Below are 20,265 nucleotides of genomic sequence, written 5' to 3'. Positions count from 1 at the left end.
GACTTTGTGAGAAAGATGAAGACACATTTATTAGTAGGGCCTGTAGAGATAGGGCAAGGGGTAATGACTTTAAACTAAAAAAAGGTAGATTTAGACTAGACAGAAGGAAGAAATTTTTTATGATGAGGGTGGTGAAACGCTGGTGCAGGCTGCCCAGAGAGGTGGTAGATGCCCCATCCCTGGAAACATTCAAGGCCAGGCTGTATGTGGCTCTGAGCAACCTGATCTAGTGGAAGGTGTCCCTGCTCAATGCAGGGGGGTTGGACTAGATGACCTTTAAAGGTCCCTTCCAACCCAAACCATTCTATGAGCCTATAACTTCTCAGAAATTATGCTAAGTATTTACTAACGGAATTGTACTCTGGTATACATAAATAGAAAGATAATGTGAACCCATATTTGAAATCTGCATCCAGAAACACAGATCTTTTCAGACTGGTCCCAGACCATGGAATAATTTCTAAGAGTTTGTGCTTAGCTTTGTTGAGACTCAGAGTATAACACTTACACGTGATTGTTTCAACCTAAGTTACACTATAGTTTTTAATTGAGTAAGAGTTTCCCTGATATTTTTCATCAGGACTCTTAATGAGATACGGTATAACACAAGATCCTGCTGTTAGTCCCTTGATGGGTTCTATCTAGGCAGGGTGTTAACAGGGCCTTTCCATCAGCTATTTCAATTATTAACAATTCCTGAACTTCCCTGCAATGCCAGTGGTAGGGTATAGGCCAGTCTCTGGGAAAGCTGCGCACAGCACTCCTAATGAAAGTGAAACCCTGGGAGAAAGAATGAATGTATTAGCATGTTGATTTATTCCCAGACCACTTCTGGGCCACTCCTTAGAAATTTTAGGCAGTTATTTGGATTAAAAGATTCATCCCAGTGAGACCCACAGATGTAGAACTTAAAGCCTACAAGACCAATTTTAGGTGTAAGGAAACCTGTCTCTGCCTAGAGGTGGACAAATGCAGATATGAAGCCAAGACACAGCATGAGAAGACTTAGTGCAGTCCAAAGCAAAGGAGTCTTGAGCAGCTTCCACATACTGAAACCTGCTGTGACAACAGCCTTCCGTGAAGAACCAGCCACCCATCTGACAAAATTCTTCCTAAGGAGCATGATCCTTGCTTGAGCAACAGAAAAAGCGAAAGCCAGATAAATCCTAGCCCGACAGGAATAAATGCAGACTGAAACTGCAGTTTATCTGTACTAGTATTCATCTCTGTTTTCACACGTGGAGAAGTTTGTTTCCTAAAAATGTTTACCCATCCTAGCTGCAATTAAAGCAAAAAAGAGGGAAATGAAAAATACTAAATTACTGTTGAGGACAAGCAAAAGAAATATTTGTGGTTTTTTGTCTGGAAGACAACCTCTTTAATTTGTGCAGGTTCAAGATTTAAATAGCTCTGTGCCCACTGTTTGTCTTCTCACTGCAGCGAAATTAGGAAATTTTATGATGATCACTGAATCTTGGCACTGGAAGAAACCCAATGGATCATTTATCTTCTTGACCTGAGGCAGAACCAACTCTAGTTGCACCATGGCTAACAAATGGCTGTCTGGCACACCTGGGTATTTGGCATGTTACAGATCTGGTGACCTGCCTGGTAACCTATCACATCACAATCCTCACACGTCCTAAATCCAGTCCAAATCTTGTTTATCACCATTTGTCTATTAAATTTTGTTTCACAGCCTCCCTAGAGGGCACACAGAGCAAACTCAACTCTTCAAAGATGTCCTGCAAGGCAAGAAGATTGTTATCAGGGGCCCATAACCCCCGTTTAAGTCTTTGGTACTTCAGATAAATTACTTCAGATCACTCTTCTTTCCTTGTAGGATAGGCTTTCTAAATCTCTCATCATTTTTATGGCTTTCCCCTGGAGTCCCTCCAAGCAGCCTACACCCTTCCTGAAGTGGAAAGCTCAAAGCTTTACCTGTAAAGGATGAAAGGACTGCTCATATGTCTTCTAAACCATACCTCAATTTATAAATCCCAATATAGCACCTGAATGTTTCAGCACAGCACGATGTATGAAAGAGAAGATGCTACAGCTAACAAAGTTCTAGATACTCTTCTACAGGATTATTTTCCTGACAGTTTTCCTTTAAATGCTATTTATTGGATTATTTGATTATTTCTGCTGAAAGCACCTTGAGGTTGTCCTTGCTGAAGTACACCTTTTTTTTTTTTCTTTTCCTCAGACCTTTTTTCGGTGTAAAAACTGAGGAGTATGGCATCCTCTGTTAATCATTACTCTTCAAATTTTTTCGAGGTGCTTTTAAAGGGATTTCCTACTTGTTCCAATATTCTTCTGAGGTTCTGAAAGCAAACTGATGGCTTTATAGTCCTTTGACTCCTCTTGTTCACTTCAATGAAGATGAGTTTTCTGCTTACCCTTTCCAGTTTTTCACTTTACCTTCTCCACACAGGTGCTCAAAACCAACCATTGTCAGCGTTCAGGTTTCATCAGCAAAGTTTTGGTGGTCTGGGATCAAGACTGTCAGGACCTACAAGTGTGTAAATATCTAACCTCTTCTGAGTGCTGCCAGGCCTATTCCTTCTTCGTTTGAGGCTGAGGTCCTGGCGATCTGTTGCTGGTTTTATTCATGATAGCAAACTTATCACAGATGACCTTCTTGTGAAAACTGATACCAGCAAAAAGGTAGGCACTTTTTATATCTTGCCTCAAAAGCACCTATTATCTCAATATCTCTCTGTAGCCACAAAGTACATCTCTAAACTATAATTAGTTTCCCTGCATTACAGAGGGGATGTGATTTGCTATATTAAAATTTAAAAGTATTATGTAAAAATAAATTTCAGCAATTCTGGCTACAGCATTTGATAATCATTAGAATTTAGAAATGACACACATCCGATCTACAGAGTATGGGTAAGATTAACCCCTGGCCTACCATTTACACTGAGTTCATTTCTTAGTTACAGTGTATGCAATGTGAATGTACCTACGCTGAACAACTATACTACATGATTTGCTGTAATATTCTGTTTCCTCATTTCGGGTCTTTCTGTCTGTTGGAGTGTTGGAGTGGCTAGTATGTCTTTCTATGAATTTCATAAGACAACCTACTCATTCTTTTGCATAAGAAACAAAACAATAAACTCAAAGCACAGTTTAGAGAAAAAAAGTCGATTCTGTCCTTATTTGCAAATATGACTTTCAAAAAGAAGTCAAACATGCCTTGAAGATATTGTTCTTTCATCTTGTGCAACGTATCTCTTATCATATCCTAGAGACTTCTTGTGTTATTATATACTTTTTTACATCTCATTAAACTCTACAATCTTGCTTTGAAAGATAAGGATAGGACAAAATTCTTTCTAAAGGGTCCAAGAGCAGGCTTCTTATTTGTTCATATAAATCACTACTCAAAATTCAGAAGCCAAAATCCTGAGTAATGAACACAGAGATTTGTGCTCTTGGAATACTTGGGATATACTAGTTAGTGTTTCTCATTTCACAGGAGTTTCCCTCCACAGATATAATTTGCTTTTTTAAGCTTTCAGAGCTGTGTTTGTCTCAGAAATGAGACACTAAAGACATAAGCATTAAGCCATCTCCTTGTCTTTCTCATATAGTCAGCCAAAAAGTACCCTGGAAGAGGACTTTTTTCATCTACCAAGCACACCAAACGCTTTATGGTAAGAAAACATATTGCCTTGCCATTGTCCCAAGTGGCAGAATTTCTGAATGAAAAGAACTTCAATGAGTCTGCACACAAAGAAAAAGAAGTGATGCTCTTTCAGAAATCACATGGCTTTACTGCTCACTTGAAAGCAGCAGCGTTGAAGAGCAGCTGTCTATGGGTCAGGGAGCACAAGTCTTCGGCACAGCAAGACCACACTTCTGCAAGAAGCTTGATCTCTGCATCTGCAATGTAGGAACCTCTGCTACATGTCCAAATCAGCTCCCTTTGCACGTCACTGATGCAACACGTGCAGTACCAGAATGTTTGTACACTGCAGTCCCAGAGCCTGGGTTTGCGCTATCTTAAGATGGCACAATTAGAAAGTATGGTCATCTGCACAGACCATTTGTTTCGTGGCAAATGGCAAAGGATCTCTTTCCATCTACACTCCAGAAGAAAGGCTGCCATTTCTAGGAATAATATTTAAAGAAACAAAACAAAAACCCCTATCTGATGAAGGAAAAGCAGGTTTTCCATGCTTTTGGACAGATGGTCCAAATGGTAAGTTAAAGCTAAAATATTATAGGGAAATTTCTTTTTGCCAGGTCTTGAGATCTGGTTACCACTATTAGCTGTCACCTGAAAAGAACCCAAGTTGCATTCTTTCTTTTGTTTTCATTAACTAGAATTTTAGCTATAATTCGAAATACTGAAAGCAAAATGAAGCTGACGGACCTGCAGAAAGGACTAGGGTGTAGTATTGGAAATAGTCAGATGAATTACTATTTGCAATTAATCACTTTGGTGTCTGGCCTCTGACTAAGCCAACTGTTCCCTTCAGATGTTCAGAGATGCTTTAATGTAACTTCTTCCTTTTTTTTGATTAGTGGAAACAAAACTATTGACAATCTAGAATGTTTTTTAAAATAGGTTTCAGACATATCTTATTTAGCATATCACTTGAATCTTTAAAGCTTCACTCAGCTTTGCCACTCGACCATGACCAGAATCTCTAATAGCAGTCTCAGAAGACTTAAAAATACTGTCTGCCCGTGCTTAGGATTTCAGGGGAAAAAAAAAAAGAGAGAGAGAGAAGAACACAAGAAAAATTAATAGCTACAGCTCCCCAAGCTATAAAAGTTTAATTAAATACAATTTATTCTTTTAAATGTGCTTTTCATGGCACTGCAATATTTTGCTGATGCATGTTGTCTTGCAGACAGCAAATTTCTTGAGAAAGATCTGGACATCTAAAAAACTATCAAGACGACAGAACTTGCAATGTAGATAATTGACTGAACAATAAAGGATGAAATCACTGCTCTGTAATTTCACCTGGTTAATTTGCACATTTGGCTTTCTATTCAAAAAAAATGAAGCTCTGCAAAGAAATAAATATAAGGATTTTCAGACTACTCAGTTGCAAGTGACAGATGTCATGTCAATGAATGTATCCCACAAAGGATGCTAAAGCCTTAATATATTTTCTGATGTATCAGTACATCATATGATTGTTTATTTGTTAAAGTGGTGAAAGATCCAGCATAATCATTCTCTGAAACCTACCTGAGGAATTTAAAATAAGGAACATACAGGTAATGAAAAAAGGCCAAGACAACTGCCACTCCCTAGAAAATTCTCACTTACTCTTCCACTAAGAAAACAGAAAAAAAATACTGGCCTCCTGTCTACAGAAGGAGTTCGTTCCACATTCAGCCCAGTAGTTTAGCAAATGACGTCATTCTCCTTCTTCACCTTTTGATTTATTGTGCATCTGGAAATACTGATGAGACAATTAATGCTCTGCTACACTGTCTGCTGCATCTCCTCCCTCTTTAATGTTGGCCTGATGAAAACAGCAAAGGCAAACATAATGAAAGGGATCTTCTGTAACTCCCTTTTTAACTCTTACACAGCACTCTAGAATGGGGAAGGATATGATGAAACTACTCCCTGACCCAGAAATGTATACTCTAAAGGAAAAAAGGAGTACAAAGGCATGCTATAATGACAAAATTATGAGACTTACTGTAATTACATTACATTTTGTCAGGAGAAGAATTTGTAATTGGAAAAGAAGTTGGCCAAGGTACCTTGTGATTTGTGTAACACTTGTCACAGGCAAAAAAAAAAAAAAAAAAAAAAAAGGCATTTGGTGGTATAGAAAAGTCCTTGGGATTTTTGCAAATGATGCAGAGAAAAAGGCAGAAGTGTCAAATAGCATCTCAAAGCACAGAGATTACAGTTTACCATACAAGCCTGAGACAAAAGATGCCCCAAGAAACTTTTCAGCAGTGTGCCAGAGATCATTCTGTAGCGGGGAAATCCATTTAGTAAGCAACTTCCTTTGAAGCATTTCTGCAGGGACAGGATATATCAAAATCAGAATTTTTACAATGGCCTGCTTTATTCTCACCCAGAAGCAAGCCATATGAGCAAACTGGGAGATGCATCCATTACTTATCCAACGGCTGAGTGCAGAAATTAAAAACCCTTTTTCTCCGTATGGGTAGAGGAACTGGACAAAGAAAAGAAAATGCAATATCTTCCTCCCCTCAAATTTCCACCGAGAGATTACAGAGTTAAATCTGCCAAGGTGACAAGAACAGTACCTGTCATGTTAACTGCTCTTGATTCTCAGCAAAGTAACGATGACCACAGGAAAAGGATTGACATTCTATGATAGAGAATGATAAAACTCAAGGTCACACTGGTACAGCATACCACTTGCTGTCTCTAGTTAGAGCTAATGGACTATCTAGGCAACTGGATAGCAACACAAAATTCCTACCTAAGAAAGGACAAGCACAGAAGATTTTGTCAATTGAAATGTCAACGGTCTACTTGGCTCCAAAGATGGTTGAAATTGGTCCGATGTGACAACAATTTCATACTACCATCTTCTGCCATTTAACTGTATTTGTAACAAACAAGATGACAGATTTACTTTCTCCACTGAAGACAAAAAGAAGCTGGCCAAAGCTTATTTTTCTTGAAACAAAATCTTAAGCTTTTTGGCATCCAAGCCTACCTGCATGCCTGCCTTTCCCCGCACTGCTGCTTTTGCTCTATTGCAGCCACAGCTCATTAAGATGAATCTTGTTCTGCTGAAGCTGCCTCATCAGTAAGTATTGCCGAAGCAATTTAGTAATGGTCCTAGTGCGCAGTGCTGGGTTTTTATGGCCATCTCAATTGGCTATTAAAATACAGCACTGCACTTTAAAATTGCTACTGCACCACTTCAGAAATAACTTCAGTTAGCCTGACGGAGTTGCAGAAAGTACTGTTCATTTCATTAGAAACCTCACTGTTTGTGAATGATTTCTGGAAGCTGATACTTAAAATCTACTATGAGATTAGATGCTCATTTTGCATATTAACCTAAGATTCGTAGAACTGCTTGGAGAGTTCTTAAGAACTGAATGGTTTCAAGGGAAAACCAAAATGAAACAAACAATAGATATGTACATAAAATCGCTGCATGGCCTTCCAAGTATTTTGTTTATTCCTTTACTGCTAATGGAAAATGACAGTGAAACACAAAAGAGGGAAGTCAGAATGATCATTAAAATATAAGACTTCAAACAAGTGATATTCTGCAGCTCACAGGACATCTCTAGGTTTGGGTGAGACGACCAACCAGATGGATGCCTTTTGAATTCATTTGAAATTATCCTTGTTGATCTGGAAAATCATTACGTTATTGATTGACTACTTATCTCAAAGATGGTTGAATTCGGTCTGATGTGACAACAATTTGATACCATCTCCTGTCATTTAACTGCAATTGTAACAAAAACCACGACAGATTTACTTTCTTTCTCTACTGAAAACAAAGATGATAGCCAAAACCTGAAAAAATAGAACTGAAGTGCCACTCTAATAACAATAACTATTACTATGTGAGATTACGTTAAATAAGCACTTTTCTTCAGGAATGGAAGGAATCACTCTACAGAATGAATGGTTTTTAAGAAATATTTCACATTTGGTAAATTATACAAATGAGGTAGCCAGTCTGTAGTGGCCAAAGGCAGATAATACATTTACTGCTTTATTTGTGCCATAAAGCAGAAGATGGTAATACCAGCTGTATGCATATATCGTCACTTAAATTAAAGATCAATGTCTTCAGTCTGTGAAATATGAAGGTGAAGATATAACCTACCACTTTATCTTCATCAGGCATTGGCAATACTAATATGTCAAGATATTTTTGAAAAACAGCAATGGCTTTTATAGCACTATCACAGAGCTTTCTAATGTTATGATTTTCAAGAGAATACAATTTTCATGCGATAAACTATGCAGATACTCACATATTCTTACATTAGACAATCCTAGCCTGCAGAGGAAGTCATGCCTTTTAGTGACATTAACTTATAAATGATGGTTTTGAATCACTATCTTAAAATTAAAAAATTATGTATTACTGCTTGACAGAGCACTTTCTGCTAATTGGATGAAATGTGAGTCCCTTCAAGCAAAGACATTTCACAAAAAATGGTATTTTAGTTTCAGTTGTAGTGGTTTTCTATTTATACCTGTAGTAAGTGATAGTGTGTTACAGTAATAGAAAGAGAAGCACTTAAATTAGAGATGAGAACCTAAATAGTTTGTTAAATCTGGGTTTGGGAAAGTTTGCCTGCTTCCTCATTTTTCTACAGCTCTGTTTTCTAAGCTGCCCCATTATGCTCTTAGATCAGGGTTCACAAAAAAGCTTACAGCACAGAAGGAAGAGAACACTGAAAAACAGAAGTAAATTCACAGCTGATGAGATCATAAGAGTGAAATTCTTAAAAGACTGTAAGAAAAGGTTTAAGGTTCTGTTCAAACTGTGAAAAAACAATTCTGTTGGAAACACTTCAGAACTATAAAAACTTTTCTTAGCATGAAATAAAAAAAGTTTTGAAGGTTTCAAGTGATCATAAATGAATAAAACATTTGCCTACCTTGCCATACAACCCCCTTCCCCAAATGATAAAGTTTGCTATGCAGTATTTAGTGTCCCTTAAATTAAATAGGCCAGTATAGTAGTAGAAGTGATAGCTATGTTAATGAAAAAATATGTATCGTCATCAGTCTGAAGCAAGCACTTGCAATCAGTTATCTAACAGCAAGATCTGAAAGCTCTCAGTGTTCTCTGAAATTGGGAAAGAAATAATTGGGGCTCTTTGTTTGCAAAAGTTCCCACTTTCATTTTAAGTGCTGTAGCTATTACCTGAGATAAAATGTTAACCCATGGCTTTGCTTTAGTAGATAGAAATGATAAGATTTCTCCTTTCCTGACTGGGAGCAATATTATTGAAAATTAAAAAATGTCCTTAATCTGCTGTTCTAAATTGAGTGCTTTATTTTGCAGACATTTTATAATACAGATAATTCTACTGAAATTTTTTTGACTATTTTGGTTGTCACTGCAAGCTGGGACGCTATCCATGCAACAGAACACAAGATTTTTCTAATAAAGGCATCAATCCAAACTAAAATATGTCAACTTCTATGAAACAGAAGTACAAACTTCTGTGACACTACAGACAGAAATGGAGTAGAGAACATTTAAGTACAAATTCAAGGTAAATCTAGAGTGAAATCATACCTTATATTGATGGTCAATTTCTCTGCATCTTCTCAAGAAAAATCAATGGGTTAAAAAATATACTACTTAAAACATACTGATTCTTTTCTCAGTATAGTAAGAAAGCTTCATTATGGTCCAGTGACTTTATTCACTGTCATCAAGAATAAAACAAATAGTTATGTGAAAAGAAAATCTACCACATGCTGCATAGTCGCTTCAGTCCAGCACAGAAAACAATGAAATGGAAATTCTGGAACTGGTTATGCCCAATGACTTCATCTAACATTTAGGTGGCTATACATAATTCAAAAAATAAATACGTATTACACCCTTTGTATTTATCCCATCTTATTTTTGAGTATTTTATCGAGATGCTTGGTTTGTCTTTGCTGATTAAGAATATTAAGTTACGGAGGACAGCCATCCAGAGAGAGATACAGAACTGGGCTGAACAGTGCTTAATAGATGAATTAATTTATAATGTAGAGCCCTAAAACATAATAAGACTCCAAAAGGATTAAATGAAAAGTCCTGGAATGATCCTAATTCTGAGAGCAGGAAAGAGTAGAAGAATAAGTGCCCCTGAACATCTTTGTGAAGTGTCTGTGCTGGGGGGGTTGTACCTGAATAGAACGTGTCACTGGCTGAATTCACCAGGAATGAGAAAGAAGCATCCTTACAAACAGCAGAAAAGAAACATAGCTGCTGGTCTGTCCAGAGCCTTTCCAACCAAAATACAGCGAACAAAAGGCCAGCTCGAGCTATCACCACAAGATTCTCACACGGCTCAAACATCACAATGATAGTTACTACTGAATTTCATGAAGGGTGTGGGAAATTTATCTTGTTTCTCTATGACTTTATACTCAAGCCACCAGAATATCCAGATGGCAGAATCAGCTATCCTTTATATTATTCATTTTTTTTTTTTTTTTCCAAGTCTGCCATTTCTCCTCTCAAGTTTCCTGGTACTCAGCTGTTCTGCTTCACATATCCTAAACTTTGTTTCTGCAGCTGTGTTGTCTTTTAAGATATCACATTTCCTATAGAATTGAGGTCAGAAGTTTTTTATTATGTGATCCAACACTGCTGTAGTTACTGGAATCATCGGTTTTTACATTTTTTTTTCTTCTGTTATATAATATCAGAGCTTAAATTATCAGTTAGGCATTGGTAGGTAAAATATTACACACCTTCTGTGTTTAACTGAGTTTCTGACTGCCAGAATTTTTTTACAATGGTAAAAATCCATTTGTCTGACTGATTCTTTAAAAATGGAAATTTTTAAAAAATAAAGTTTAATTTCTATAATTAGTCTTACATCAAGCATACTAGTTTACATTTCTGGTTTTAGTAAAAAGTAGGTTTGCAGTGTGATAGGATAGCACGAAAATCCCAGAGGGAAGTGGAATTCTTTTGCTTTAAAGTCCTCCAGCCAAATGCAATTGAATGGGTTTGAGCACTGTAATCTCTGAATTGTGACTGAAGTTCGCAATTCACTACTCATGAACATTTCTTTTCAGGGTCTTATTGGAAGGTAACACAGAAGTTATATTAAAAAGCCAAACCCCACCATTAAATTGTTTTGTTTTGAATATCTGAAGGTTTGTTCCCCAGGCGCAAATCCTGTAGTGTATGCGATCCATTCTCATTACTGTTAATCTTGTTATGTTTCAACACAGAGCAAGAAAAGCATATTACTTAAAGACAGGATCTTCAGGAGTGTCTAAACCCGATTGATTTTCAATAAGAAAGCTCCATTGCATATTCTTCCTCTGCTTACAGCCCTCAGCTAAAGCAAAGATGCTGGCTGCTAAAACCTGCAGTGTCCTGAGAGCCACTAAAATAAAACACCTACTGTTTACTACTAAATGCTATACAAAGCCAAACAATGAATCACTAAAATTGTATGTCTGACTGAAGAGGGATACAAGAGACAATCTCCCAAGCATCTGAAAGAGAGGAAGATCCTGCAGTGATCAGTTAGCAATTACCTTCAAGACATAGACTACAGACATCAGCCAATGTTGTCAATCAGGTGTGGCAAACTGGTGGATGCACAGCTGTAAAATACCTGCACAGCTGCAGTTCTATTTGAAACTTTGATTTTTCTATTAAACAATTAATTTTTGTCTTTTTCTTTTTTTTTTTTTACATCTTAAAGAGTTACGTGGCCTTTTAGCACATATGATGCTAGGACAGCCTTTTTTTTTTAAGCAACAGGATCAATTGCATGGGGATCAGCACTCAAAAGGGATCACTTGGCAGCACACTACCATGACCTTTCCCCTGTCATATGCCCAAAGCCATTGCTACCCAATGCACGTTTCAATTCTTATGTTAAAAAATACATTTGCAAAAATAACCTATGTCTTTTATATGGTGGCTGCTAGCTAGAAAAATTAACATCCATTTTTTAAAAAATCTAACCTTTATGGAATTGTAGCTTGTAAAAGCTCTCGTTCTGAATGCCTTAGATGAAATTAAAGGAATACTTATATAAAAAGCCTTGCAAATTTCCTTCTTTATCACCTTCAAGTGCTGAAAGATATGATCTACTACACATACACAGGCGAGCTAGTGATCTCTGAGTTTACATGGTATTATGGAAGCCAAGACTTGCTTTCATGTGGTAAATTCTCAACACTGAGGAATGAACTCTGTATATACTGAGTTATATCCTGACTGAGACAGACAGGAAAAGAAGCAACTGAAAAGATATTTGCTTCTGCAAGTTTAGTATGGAACAGCCTTCTTGTCTAAAAACCAGTCAGCTTTCTTTATAGGCTTTGAGAGTAGGAAGGAACGGTGTGGGAACAACCATGCTGATTTTCAGGTCCTGTTCTGGACGCCAAAAGATCCCAATGCCACCCCGAGAAGTAAGAAACACCATGTATATAAATACTAAGTTGTTCTTGCACTGTATAGTAATGGTGTGAAAGAGCAGTTCACAGATCAATCACCTGAAATAAGAGTAGATCAGCATCACACAAGTGACTAGCGCTGAAACCTACAGCCAAGATTCACAGGTTTTATTCTCAGCTTCTGCCATGGGTTTGATACCTCTCAACAGATAGTACATTTTTCAGGGAAGATTTGGAATAATTCAAAGAAAAACTGCTACAGATATTAAAATTAGTATTTATAAGATTTCTAGCCAATCTATAACCTATTTTCTTCATTTTGCTTTTTCATCTGCGGCACACAGAAAGCATACAAGGGCATGCTTCCTTACTGTCTAAATTATAAAGATGAAAAACCTTGCTTTTGCAAAGAATTAGCCCATCACTTTTTTTTTTTCATTGAACTTTACACTTATTTCTATACTATAGAAGAAAAAAAATAAAAATATATTGAGCTTAATAAAAAAAATCATTATTTATAGCACATATCTGTAGTAAACAAGTAAGTAAATAAGTAAACAAGTAAGGATATAGCTACAAAGTTATGTTTGTGGCACTAACCAGGCAAAACTTCTTTAGCTTGTCATAAAATGCACTTTTTTGGTATCCATTTTTTTAAATGAAAATAAGTGTAAAATTAAATAGTTTCAGGCATACAACCAAAACACAGATGATTTATTAGATAATGATTGCCCCTCTTGTCCATTTCCACAATGCTGCAAAAATTTGGTAATGGTGAATAATTTTTACTGTTTTATGAGAAGGTGAAAGGATATGTTAATTTTACTTTCGTTAGCCTTAGGTTACTCAAAATGACTATCATATCACACACTTGGTTTAATTCTGAAGCTTTAAAAACACTGCTGCCTACACTACTATCCCGAATTCATACACGTACAAAATATCATTAGAGATGCTTTTCTATTAGAAAGTCAATTTAGCATTGTAATTGACCACAATCCAGACTTTTGGATGTTCACCCTCAGATCCGTGTTTAAATATATCTGACTGTTCTCCAAGAGTAGAGGGTGATGAATACACTGCTGTGTCACATAACCATGACATACAGAGAAGAATTATAGTGCAATACTGAAAACTGTGCCCTATCCTTGCTTACTATGAATGGATAATCTCAGCAATTCCATGGGTATTAGAAACAAATGTACTCCATTACTGGTATAAAAAACTATGTAGAAGCGCGCTGTAATATTCAGATGAGATGGAAGGGAAACCACTGAAAATGCTGCAGGTTATTCACAGTAGATAAAACAGGTAGAATAATCTCATGTGCATAGCATATATATTAAGCAACATGCAAATAGCCTCATTTCATGTATACACCATTAATTAAAGACCTGCTTAAGAAATAATTATTATGGATCCAAAAATTTGCTGCTGTTCATTCTATTCACATGTACTGTGAAAATACCCATTTTCTTTTCCCAGAAATAAGCTTTGAAGAAAAAGCCAGAGGGAAATTCCAGGCAGGAAAAACAATAACATGAAATTTGTTAAAAATAACACTTCTGAAAATAAAAATATTTTGCAAAAGGAAAGGTGAAAAGACATTATTCACAATTAAGACTAATGCTTATCAAAAGGAATTTAGGTTTTTTTTTTCTGTAACCAGAAGATTCTGCTGGAAGTGATAAAGCTGATTTAGACTAGTGAAGGTTTCGTGCTAATCTTCCATGCAATTTTGTTGAAGGATAAAATAAAATTCTCCTACATATCTGGTTACCTTAGTATTTTTGTCATCTTTTTCCAAAGATAACTGTAGGAGAAACCATCAACATGAATGTAGAAAGGGTAAGTTGGATAATTATAAAGCCTCCTGAAAAAAGGGAAAATTCAGAAACTCTGTGTACAACCTCACCTTAAATGAAAGTCAAAGGTCGCCGTAGAAGAACTTTAGAGGAAGTATATGTGCTGCCAATGTAAAGCATAGTATCTCTGCATCTTGCATTTCTTTGGGAGGTAACAAGCTCTCTCTACAGTAAACATCAAATGAAATAAACCACAACTCCTTGAATTGCTTTATCTTTCAGGAAGAGACATGCAACCATGAATTCAAGTTCTACCAGCCTAAATTAACTGCATTTCAGTATCTGACAGGTCAACCAGTTAAAAAAAACCAACAAAGTCAGATGCCATTTGAGCTACGAGAGAGGTTAAGCATTAAGTTGAAAATTTCATTTTCATATTTACCTTTAGGTCCTTTGAACAACTTGATCTCTACCACAGTCTCCAGAATAGGTCTCCTTCGACGAACATACAGTCGTACTATGGAGCCAGCCTCTTTTAGGGCCTCCACGGCTTTGCTATGTGACACTTCTGACACGTCGACCTCATTCACTCGCAAGATACAATCGTTGACCCTACAAGAAAAACAAAGAACCATAGATGCTAAACGCTACAGCTGTTATTTTGGACCCAAAAGAGTTTTGTTGGTGGTGCTGTAAAATGAAGAACACTTTCACTGAGAAGTCTGCCAGATGACAGACTTAATGTGATATGCTTCATCAGCAATGAGACAGAAACACAACACTTAGTCCCTCCAAAACACATACCTGATTTAAACTGAAGTCTACCTAATCACCCACACCTGCCATCCTCCTTCATAAATTGGGGTTGGATCCACTACAGTAATAGAAATGAGTAACAAACAACTTGTCTTTGCTAACTAATATAATCGAGTTACAACACTCATGCTGCATACTATTACCAGTACAGTCGCTCTTAAGGAAATCAGCTTATTTAATTTAACACAGAGACACAAGTAACTGTTCAAATACTTCCTTAAATATTTCATATTTCTTCATCAGAGCCAAAGAATTCTAAGCTGTCAAAGTAAAAATGCTGTCTTACAAAATGCAGACAATTTAAAAGAGAATGCTTCATGCTAAATAAAGAATGAAATTTACTCAAATTAGGTTTTCACCACTGGTTGTAGGCTCCAAGATCTGCTGTGTGGTAATAGCACCTGTTTTTCATAGAATACTAACAAAATTCCCTCATATTCATACTTTGGGAATTTACTACAGCATCGGAGGATGAACTAATACATTCACCCTCAAAACGTCCTGGTTAGATGAAGTAGTATTCTTCTTACCTGACAGATCTGTCCAAGTTAAAAAGGAAATCTACACCTTGAGAGCACTACAATCCATCTGAAAAGCAGCAGGCTAATGACTTAACTCTTGGGCCATCCTTTCTTTGCACATGAGGCTAAGTGAGAAGAGCAAATTCCAAAGAACTAGATGAATTAAGACTCTTGTGAAGTACATTTATTATGAGATACCTCTAAGTATTTTGGGTACAGAAGGAAAAGACATACACAAATGAATGTGTTCTTCTGCATGTCTGAAAGGACAACCAGCAAAGAAAATATGGGTTGCTAAAAATATTCCCATTTCCATTATGTTTCTATACATAAAGATCAACTATCGAATTTTACTCTTTACAACAAAAGAACACTTGAGCTGGATATTTCTTGGGAGTCTTAGCACATGAAGAGATAATGAAGCTTTACCAAAAGTTTATCTGAACTCAGAATTTAGGATGGATTTTTGTTATGTACTTGTGCTTCTGTTTCTGTTTAAAAACAAAATAAACCAGAAAGACCACAACTATTTGAAACCAAGGACTTTGTGTGTTATCAGTCTTTTCGAAGGACATTTACAGGGGAAAATGTGGATAGCAGCCTTTATCTGACAACTGGTTGAACTTGAAAAGGGCACAAAATTGATACTTCACTTTTGATAAAAAGTACTGTATTGCAAAAGTTTCCAGTTTTTATTCAATGGTTGGGTTTGCTGCTTTCCTTCAGTGCCAGAAGTATTAATTTTCCAAATGTTTAATTGTGTGGTTTGGCTGTCAAAATAATAAGTACGTTAACATAAATTGCTTTACTCTCTTAAATAAATCATGAATACATCCTACGAGCACTTCCCACTCAGAAAAATAGTAATTATGTCTAAGCTGCTACTCTTCCTATTAATATCACTATATAGCTGATTCTTGTCAAAGGTATGACTTTTATTGCTGTCACATCTGAAATACAATTGGCTATACCACGCTTAATAAACAAACTATAGGATCCTAACCATTGGATGGTTATGAAGATGAAAAGGAAAAGTTATAAAAACACTAAAAAGGAGGATTACATCTATTTTGTTTTCATATACTCTGTGCCCTGCATTGGTAAATACTGCTATTCCTCGGTAATCCTATCTACCTGAAACCTCTCATAAAGGCTCTAGTGATGCCTCTAGTTAATGGAAAAAGTATGTCTTTTGGAGAAAGTCAATAAACAACATGGAATTAAATGGAATTAACCTGCCCAAATCAGTAAGCCACACACCTCCATTTACTGAAAAAGCAAGACCCTTTGGAAAAGGGCATTTGCACTCCAACAGAAACGTCACCTTAGTGTCTAAAATTTGTCTTTTTAGAGTTATCTACTTCTTTAAAACAGTTAAGATGATCTTTAATAAAACATACATAGATTAATATTGCTAGTATGGCATAAATATAGGAGTGAGAGAATACAAAGTTGATCCAGTCATAGAAATAATTTCATACTAAGTATTTTGTTTGTACGCAAATACAAATTTTGTCAGAGCAGAAGCAGCAGGACAACAATTACCCTATGCAGTCTGCTATGATGAACACATCCAGAGCTGGATATCCAGCTACACCCTTCCAAACCTGCAGGCTTTTTTCCTCCCTCACAAAGAGCTGAGTTTTTTAGTCTTTAGAAATAAAAGAAATAGAGTATTCAAGAACATACATGCACATGCAAAAGTGTGCACATAATATACGTGCCTATAGAGTCCTGCGGGCTTTAGCAATATTTTGTAGATCAACGGAACACAATGATCTCAGAGGTCTACAAATATTCTTGGAGAATATTCAGACCTCTAAAACAGCAGGTCCATGGTGTAATGAAATAAATGCCATAAGCTGATGAGATGGCTCTAACCTTAACCGTAATGGCTGAACGATTCTTTTAGTATCATTCATCTAGAAACTCCAGAACCTTTTCTAAATTTAGAAACGTAGAGCACTTGGATGACAAAACCAAATCATTATTCATTAAAAAATAAGACAATTTCAGAGAAGACAATAAAACAAGAAAGCTGAAGCAACACCTCACCACTCAGACTGTGATGTCGTAATTTTCTCCTTAAATCTATGCAGGAGGTTTTCAGGGCCAGTACTTGGCATAGTTGTTATTACGTCAAGCCAGAAGTCTGTGACAGGGGTTTTTGGATATTTTTTCCTTCTATTTAAGCTTTTACAGTACAGTTTCTCCTCTGTAAGAACTCTGCTCTTCTAGTTACATATAAATAATGCAACAGTATAAATGCTTAAAATAATAATAGCAAAATAAGTTGGTAAATCCAGTTTAAGAAAATTCTTGCAAATGATCAAGCGTATGGTCTTGCCACTTAGGGCACATTATTCTGTTCTTGCTTTCTCCAATGTATTTGCCTGGCTTCGTTGAGATATTCATGTGACAACTATATGGCAAAAGTTTATTCCAGTTGATACATGGATCCCTCTCCTCATTTATCTCAAAATCTTCCTAAGGCCTGTCGGTGGGTATACATTATATGTAGAAGTTTGTTTCAGGCACAGTTTCAGAACTGTGCCAAGGGGAAGATCTGCCTCATAATCCAAGACGATAATACACAAGTCCAACAAAAAAGATCCTTATAGTTTCACCAATACCTACAGTAATTCAACAAAAAAAAAAATCCAGGCAGGAAAAAAATGGTTCCAAGATGGCTCTCCTTGTTTCCACAAGATACCTTGCATATATATTTTTAATATTAAACCATTTCTTTAACACTCTCAGCATTTTAAAATTATTACCATTCTGCTTGTAAACATTAACACTATATATTTCTTTGAGAAAGGTCTATTCATACAGCTATTTTTTAAGACTACAAAAAAAAATTTAAAAATTTCTAATGAATTGTTAAAAGTTCTAATGAGAGAGAAAGCAGAAAAGGAAGTTGTATTCTAAGCTATAGCTAATGACTTTTGCAACAAATAAGAAACTAGAAAAAAATCTATTTTCTCTAATTCCATACAACAAGAACTCTTAAAAATTATTCTCAAGATACAGAAATCTGATTGGTAAGATTTAACAATATAATCTCAGCATCTGATGATGATACAGGTTCACAGAGTTCTTCACTAAATTGACTCATGTTTCAATAAAAAGCAACATGTGATTAGAAGTATTTTGGAGAATGCATGTGCCATGCTGAGAAGAAGAAGAAATGAATGAAAACGTGTCCTAACCATATTTTAAAAGAACATAAGCCTCGGAACAATGTTCATGCTATTGTTTCCCTGGAAAAAAGAGGGACTTCATACCTCAGTTCAGCACAGTATACAAGTCTCTGATTAATTTTTGAGGTATAAGTATTAACCAAAGCATTTTAGCCAAAATACTGAAATGGGGACTTAGCATTATGCGTATATTTAAATTGATTCAAGTCTGTAGAATCACCCATGCATGTAGCTGAGTTAAAGTAAATTGGGCAGCTCTTCCCATGGCACACTACTCATCTAAATACTTTAACAAAATGGATATATTCTACAAGACTTTCGTAGTATAATTCAGATATGAAGGATCCTAGATTGTAAAATATAGAAGACATGCTAAAATCATGCCACGACAGTTACAATTGATACAAGAAATATGAAAGATGTTTTACTGTTAAGGGGGAAGGTCAGGAACACAGAAGTTTACCAATAGTTGTTGCTGTCTTCAAAGCAAATAAGGGATTGGATTAAGGAAAAATACTATTATTTAAGGGCTTATTCCAAGTTTGTTCTAAACCTGACTACCTTAATCTAATTTTCATGTTTACCATTTTCAAGAAACTGCAGAAATCCTTGAAAAGCTAATAATTGCTTCAGTCAAGTCATAAGTAAACAAGACAAGTACAATCCTTAGGCACTTATTAGAAATATAGTAAGTGACAACTGACACTGATCATTCTGTTCACTTGTTCTGGGCAATGTGGTGCCCAAAGAGAAACCCAAAGCAGCAAAGAGTCCTGGAAGACCAAATGGTCCTGCCAAGACACATTAGCCCACTTGCAGCTCCACAAAGGAACTAGTTGGAACCAACTATGGGCTCAAGAACAAGGCAAGGATCTGTGCTCCATGGGACATCACGACATGAAACCTGCAGTCATCCACAGGTCTTTGTTATCATCCAGGCACCTTCAGATTAATTGGCAGCCTATTAACGGGACAGCCCTGCTTCTCACAAATACAGTTACCATGCTTTCTATTGCAGAATGGCCAACGTTAATAGATTATTTCTAAGGAAATTTAACTTATTTTTTATCTGCCTTCTCAGAAAAGCTGAAATTGATATGGACTTTATTTATTCTGTGGTCAAGGCTTAGAAATCAAGGTAAAAATATTGTTATTAATTAAGGGAGAATCAGTGCAAAGCTATGAAATATATCAGGTAGACAACAAAAGAAAGAGAGAGCAGCACTAAAATTTTACTCTGTTTCTTTGCTCCTGTTTTGTCTAAACTTTTTAGCCAAAGTTTCCCTATAAAAGCTGACGCTTGCTTTCTTCCAGAAGTTACAAGAACACAGCACTTCAAGCAGGAACGCAAGATTACAGGTGACAAGCTGAAAAGGACTGATTATTATCCTTTCTTCAAGGGATCAGAGAATACTAACATAAATATATTATCTGACCCTAGGAGAATCAGTCTAATCCCATAGTTAGGGAAGACTGACTCCCCTGCTTTTTTTTTTTTTTTTTAAATTCTATATATATCCTTCCTATCCCATAGTAAGCAAAATTTACAGCATATACGGGTAAAAAATGTGATTATTGGTACTGGCCCATATAATTCCTTTCCAAGAGGAACAAATTATTATTATTTTTAAATTTTAACTAAGAATTCAGAATAAAGGATCTCAAATTTACTACAGCAGCCTTCAGACCTGTCTTTCCAATTACAGAATATAGAACTAAACCTAAATGCCAATGATATGTATGTACCATAGGGTATACTGTTTCCTTAGGTATAATTGTCCTTAGACGCATGATCCGATTTCTGTAGTAGATTCATC

General features: G+C 36.2%; 1 protein-coding gene across 21 annotated transcripts in view; it reads right to left on the bottom strand.

The window, feature by feature from the left end:
• The window catches only part of DLG2 (discs large MAGUK scaffold protein 2), a 1,040,391-nt gene that overhangs the window by 317,243 nt on the left and 702,883 nt on the right, over nt 1–20,265 (bottom strand). For all 21 annotated transcript variants that reach the window (XM_056327218.1, XM_056327222.1, XM_056327223.1 and 18 more), the window contains one exon: nt 14,351–14,520. In XM_056327218.1, the coding sequence (XP_056183193.1) occupies nt 14,351–14,520 (170 nt within the window). The remainder of the gene's footprint in view (nt 1–14,350; nt 14,521–20,265) is intronic.

The sequence above is a fragment of the Falco biarmicus genome, chromosome 2 (assembly GCF_023638135.1).
Source record: "Falco biarmicus isolate bFalBia1 chromosome 2, bFalBia1.pri, whole genome shotgun sequence".
Lineage (NCBI taxonomy): Eukaryota > Metazoa > Chordata > Aves > Falconiformes > Falconidae > Falco > Falco biarmicus.
Note: the sequence above shows the minus strand (reverse complement) of the source record. Positions and strands in the feature narration are given on the sequence as shown.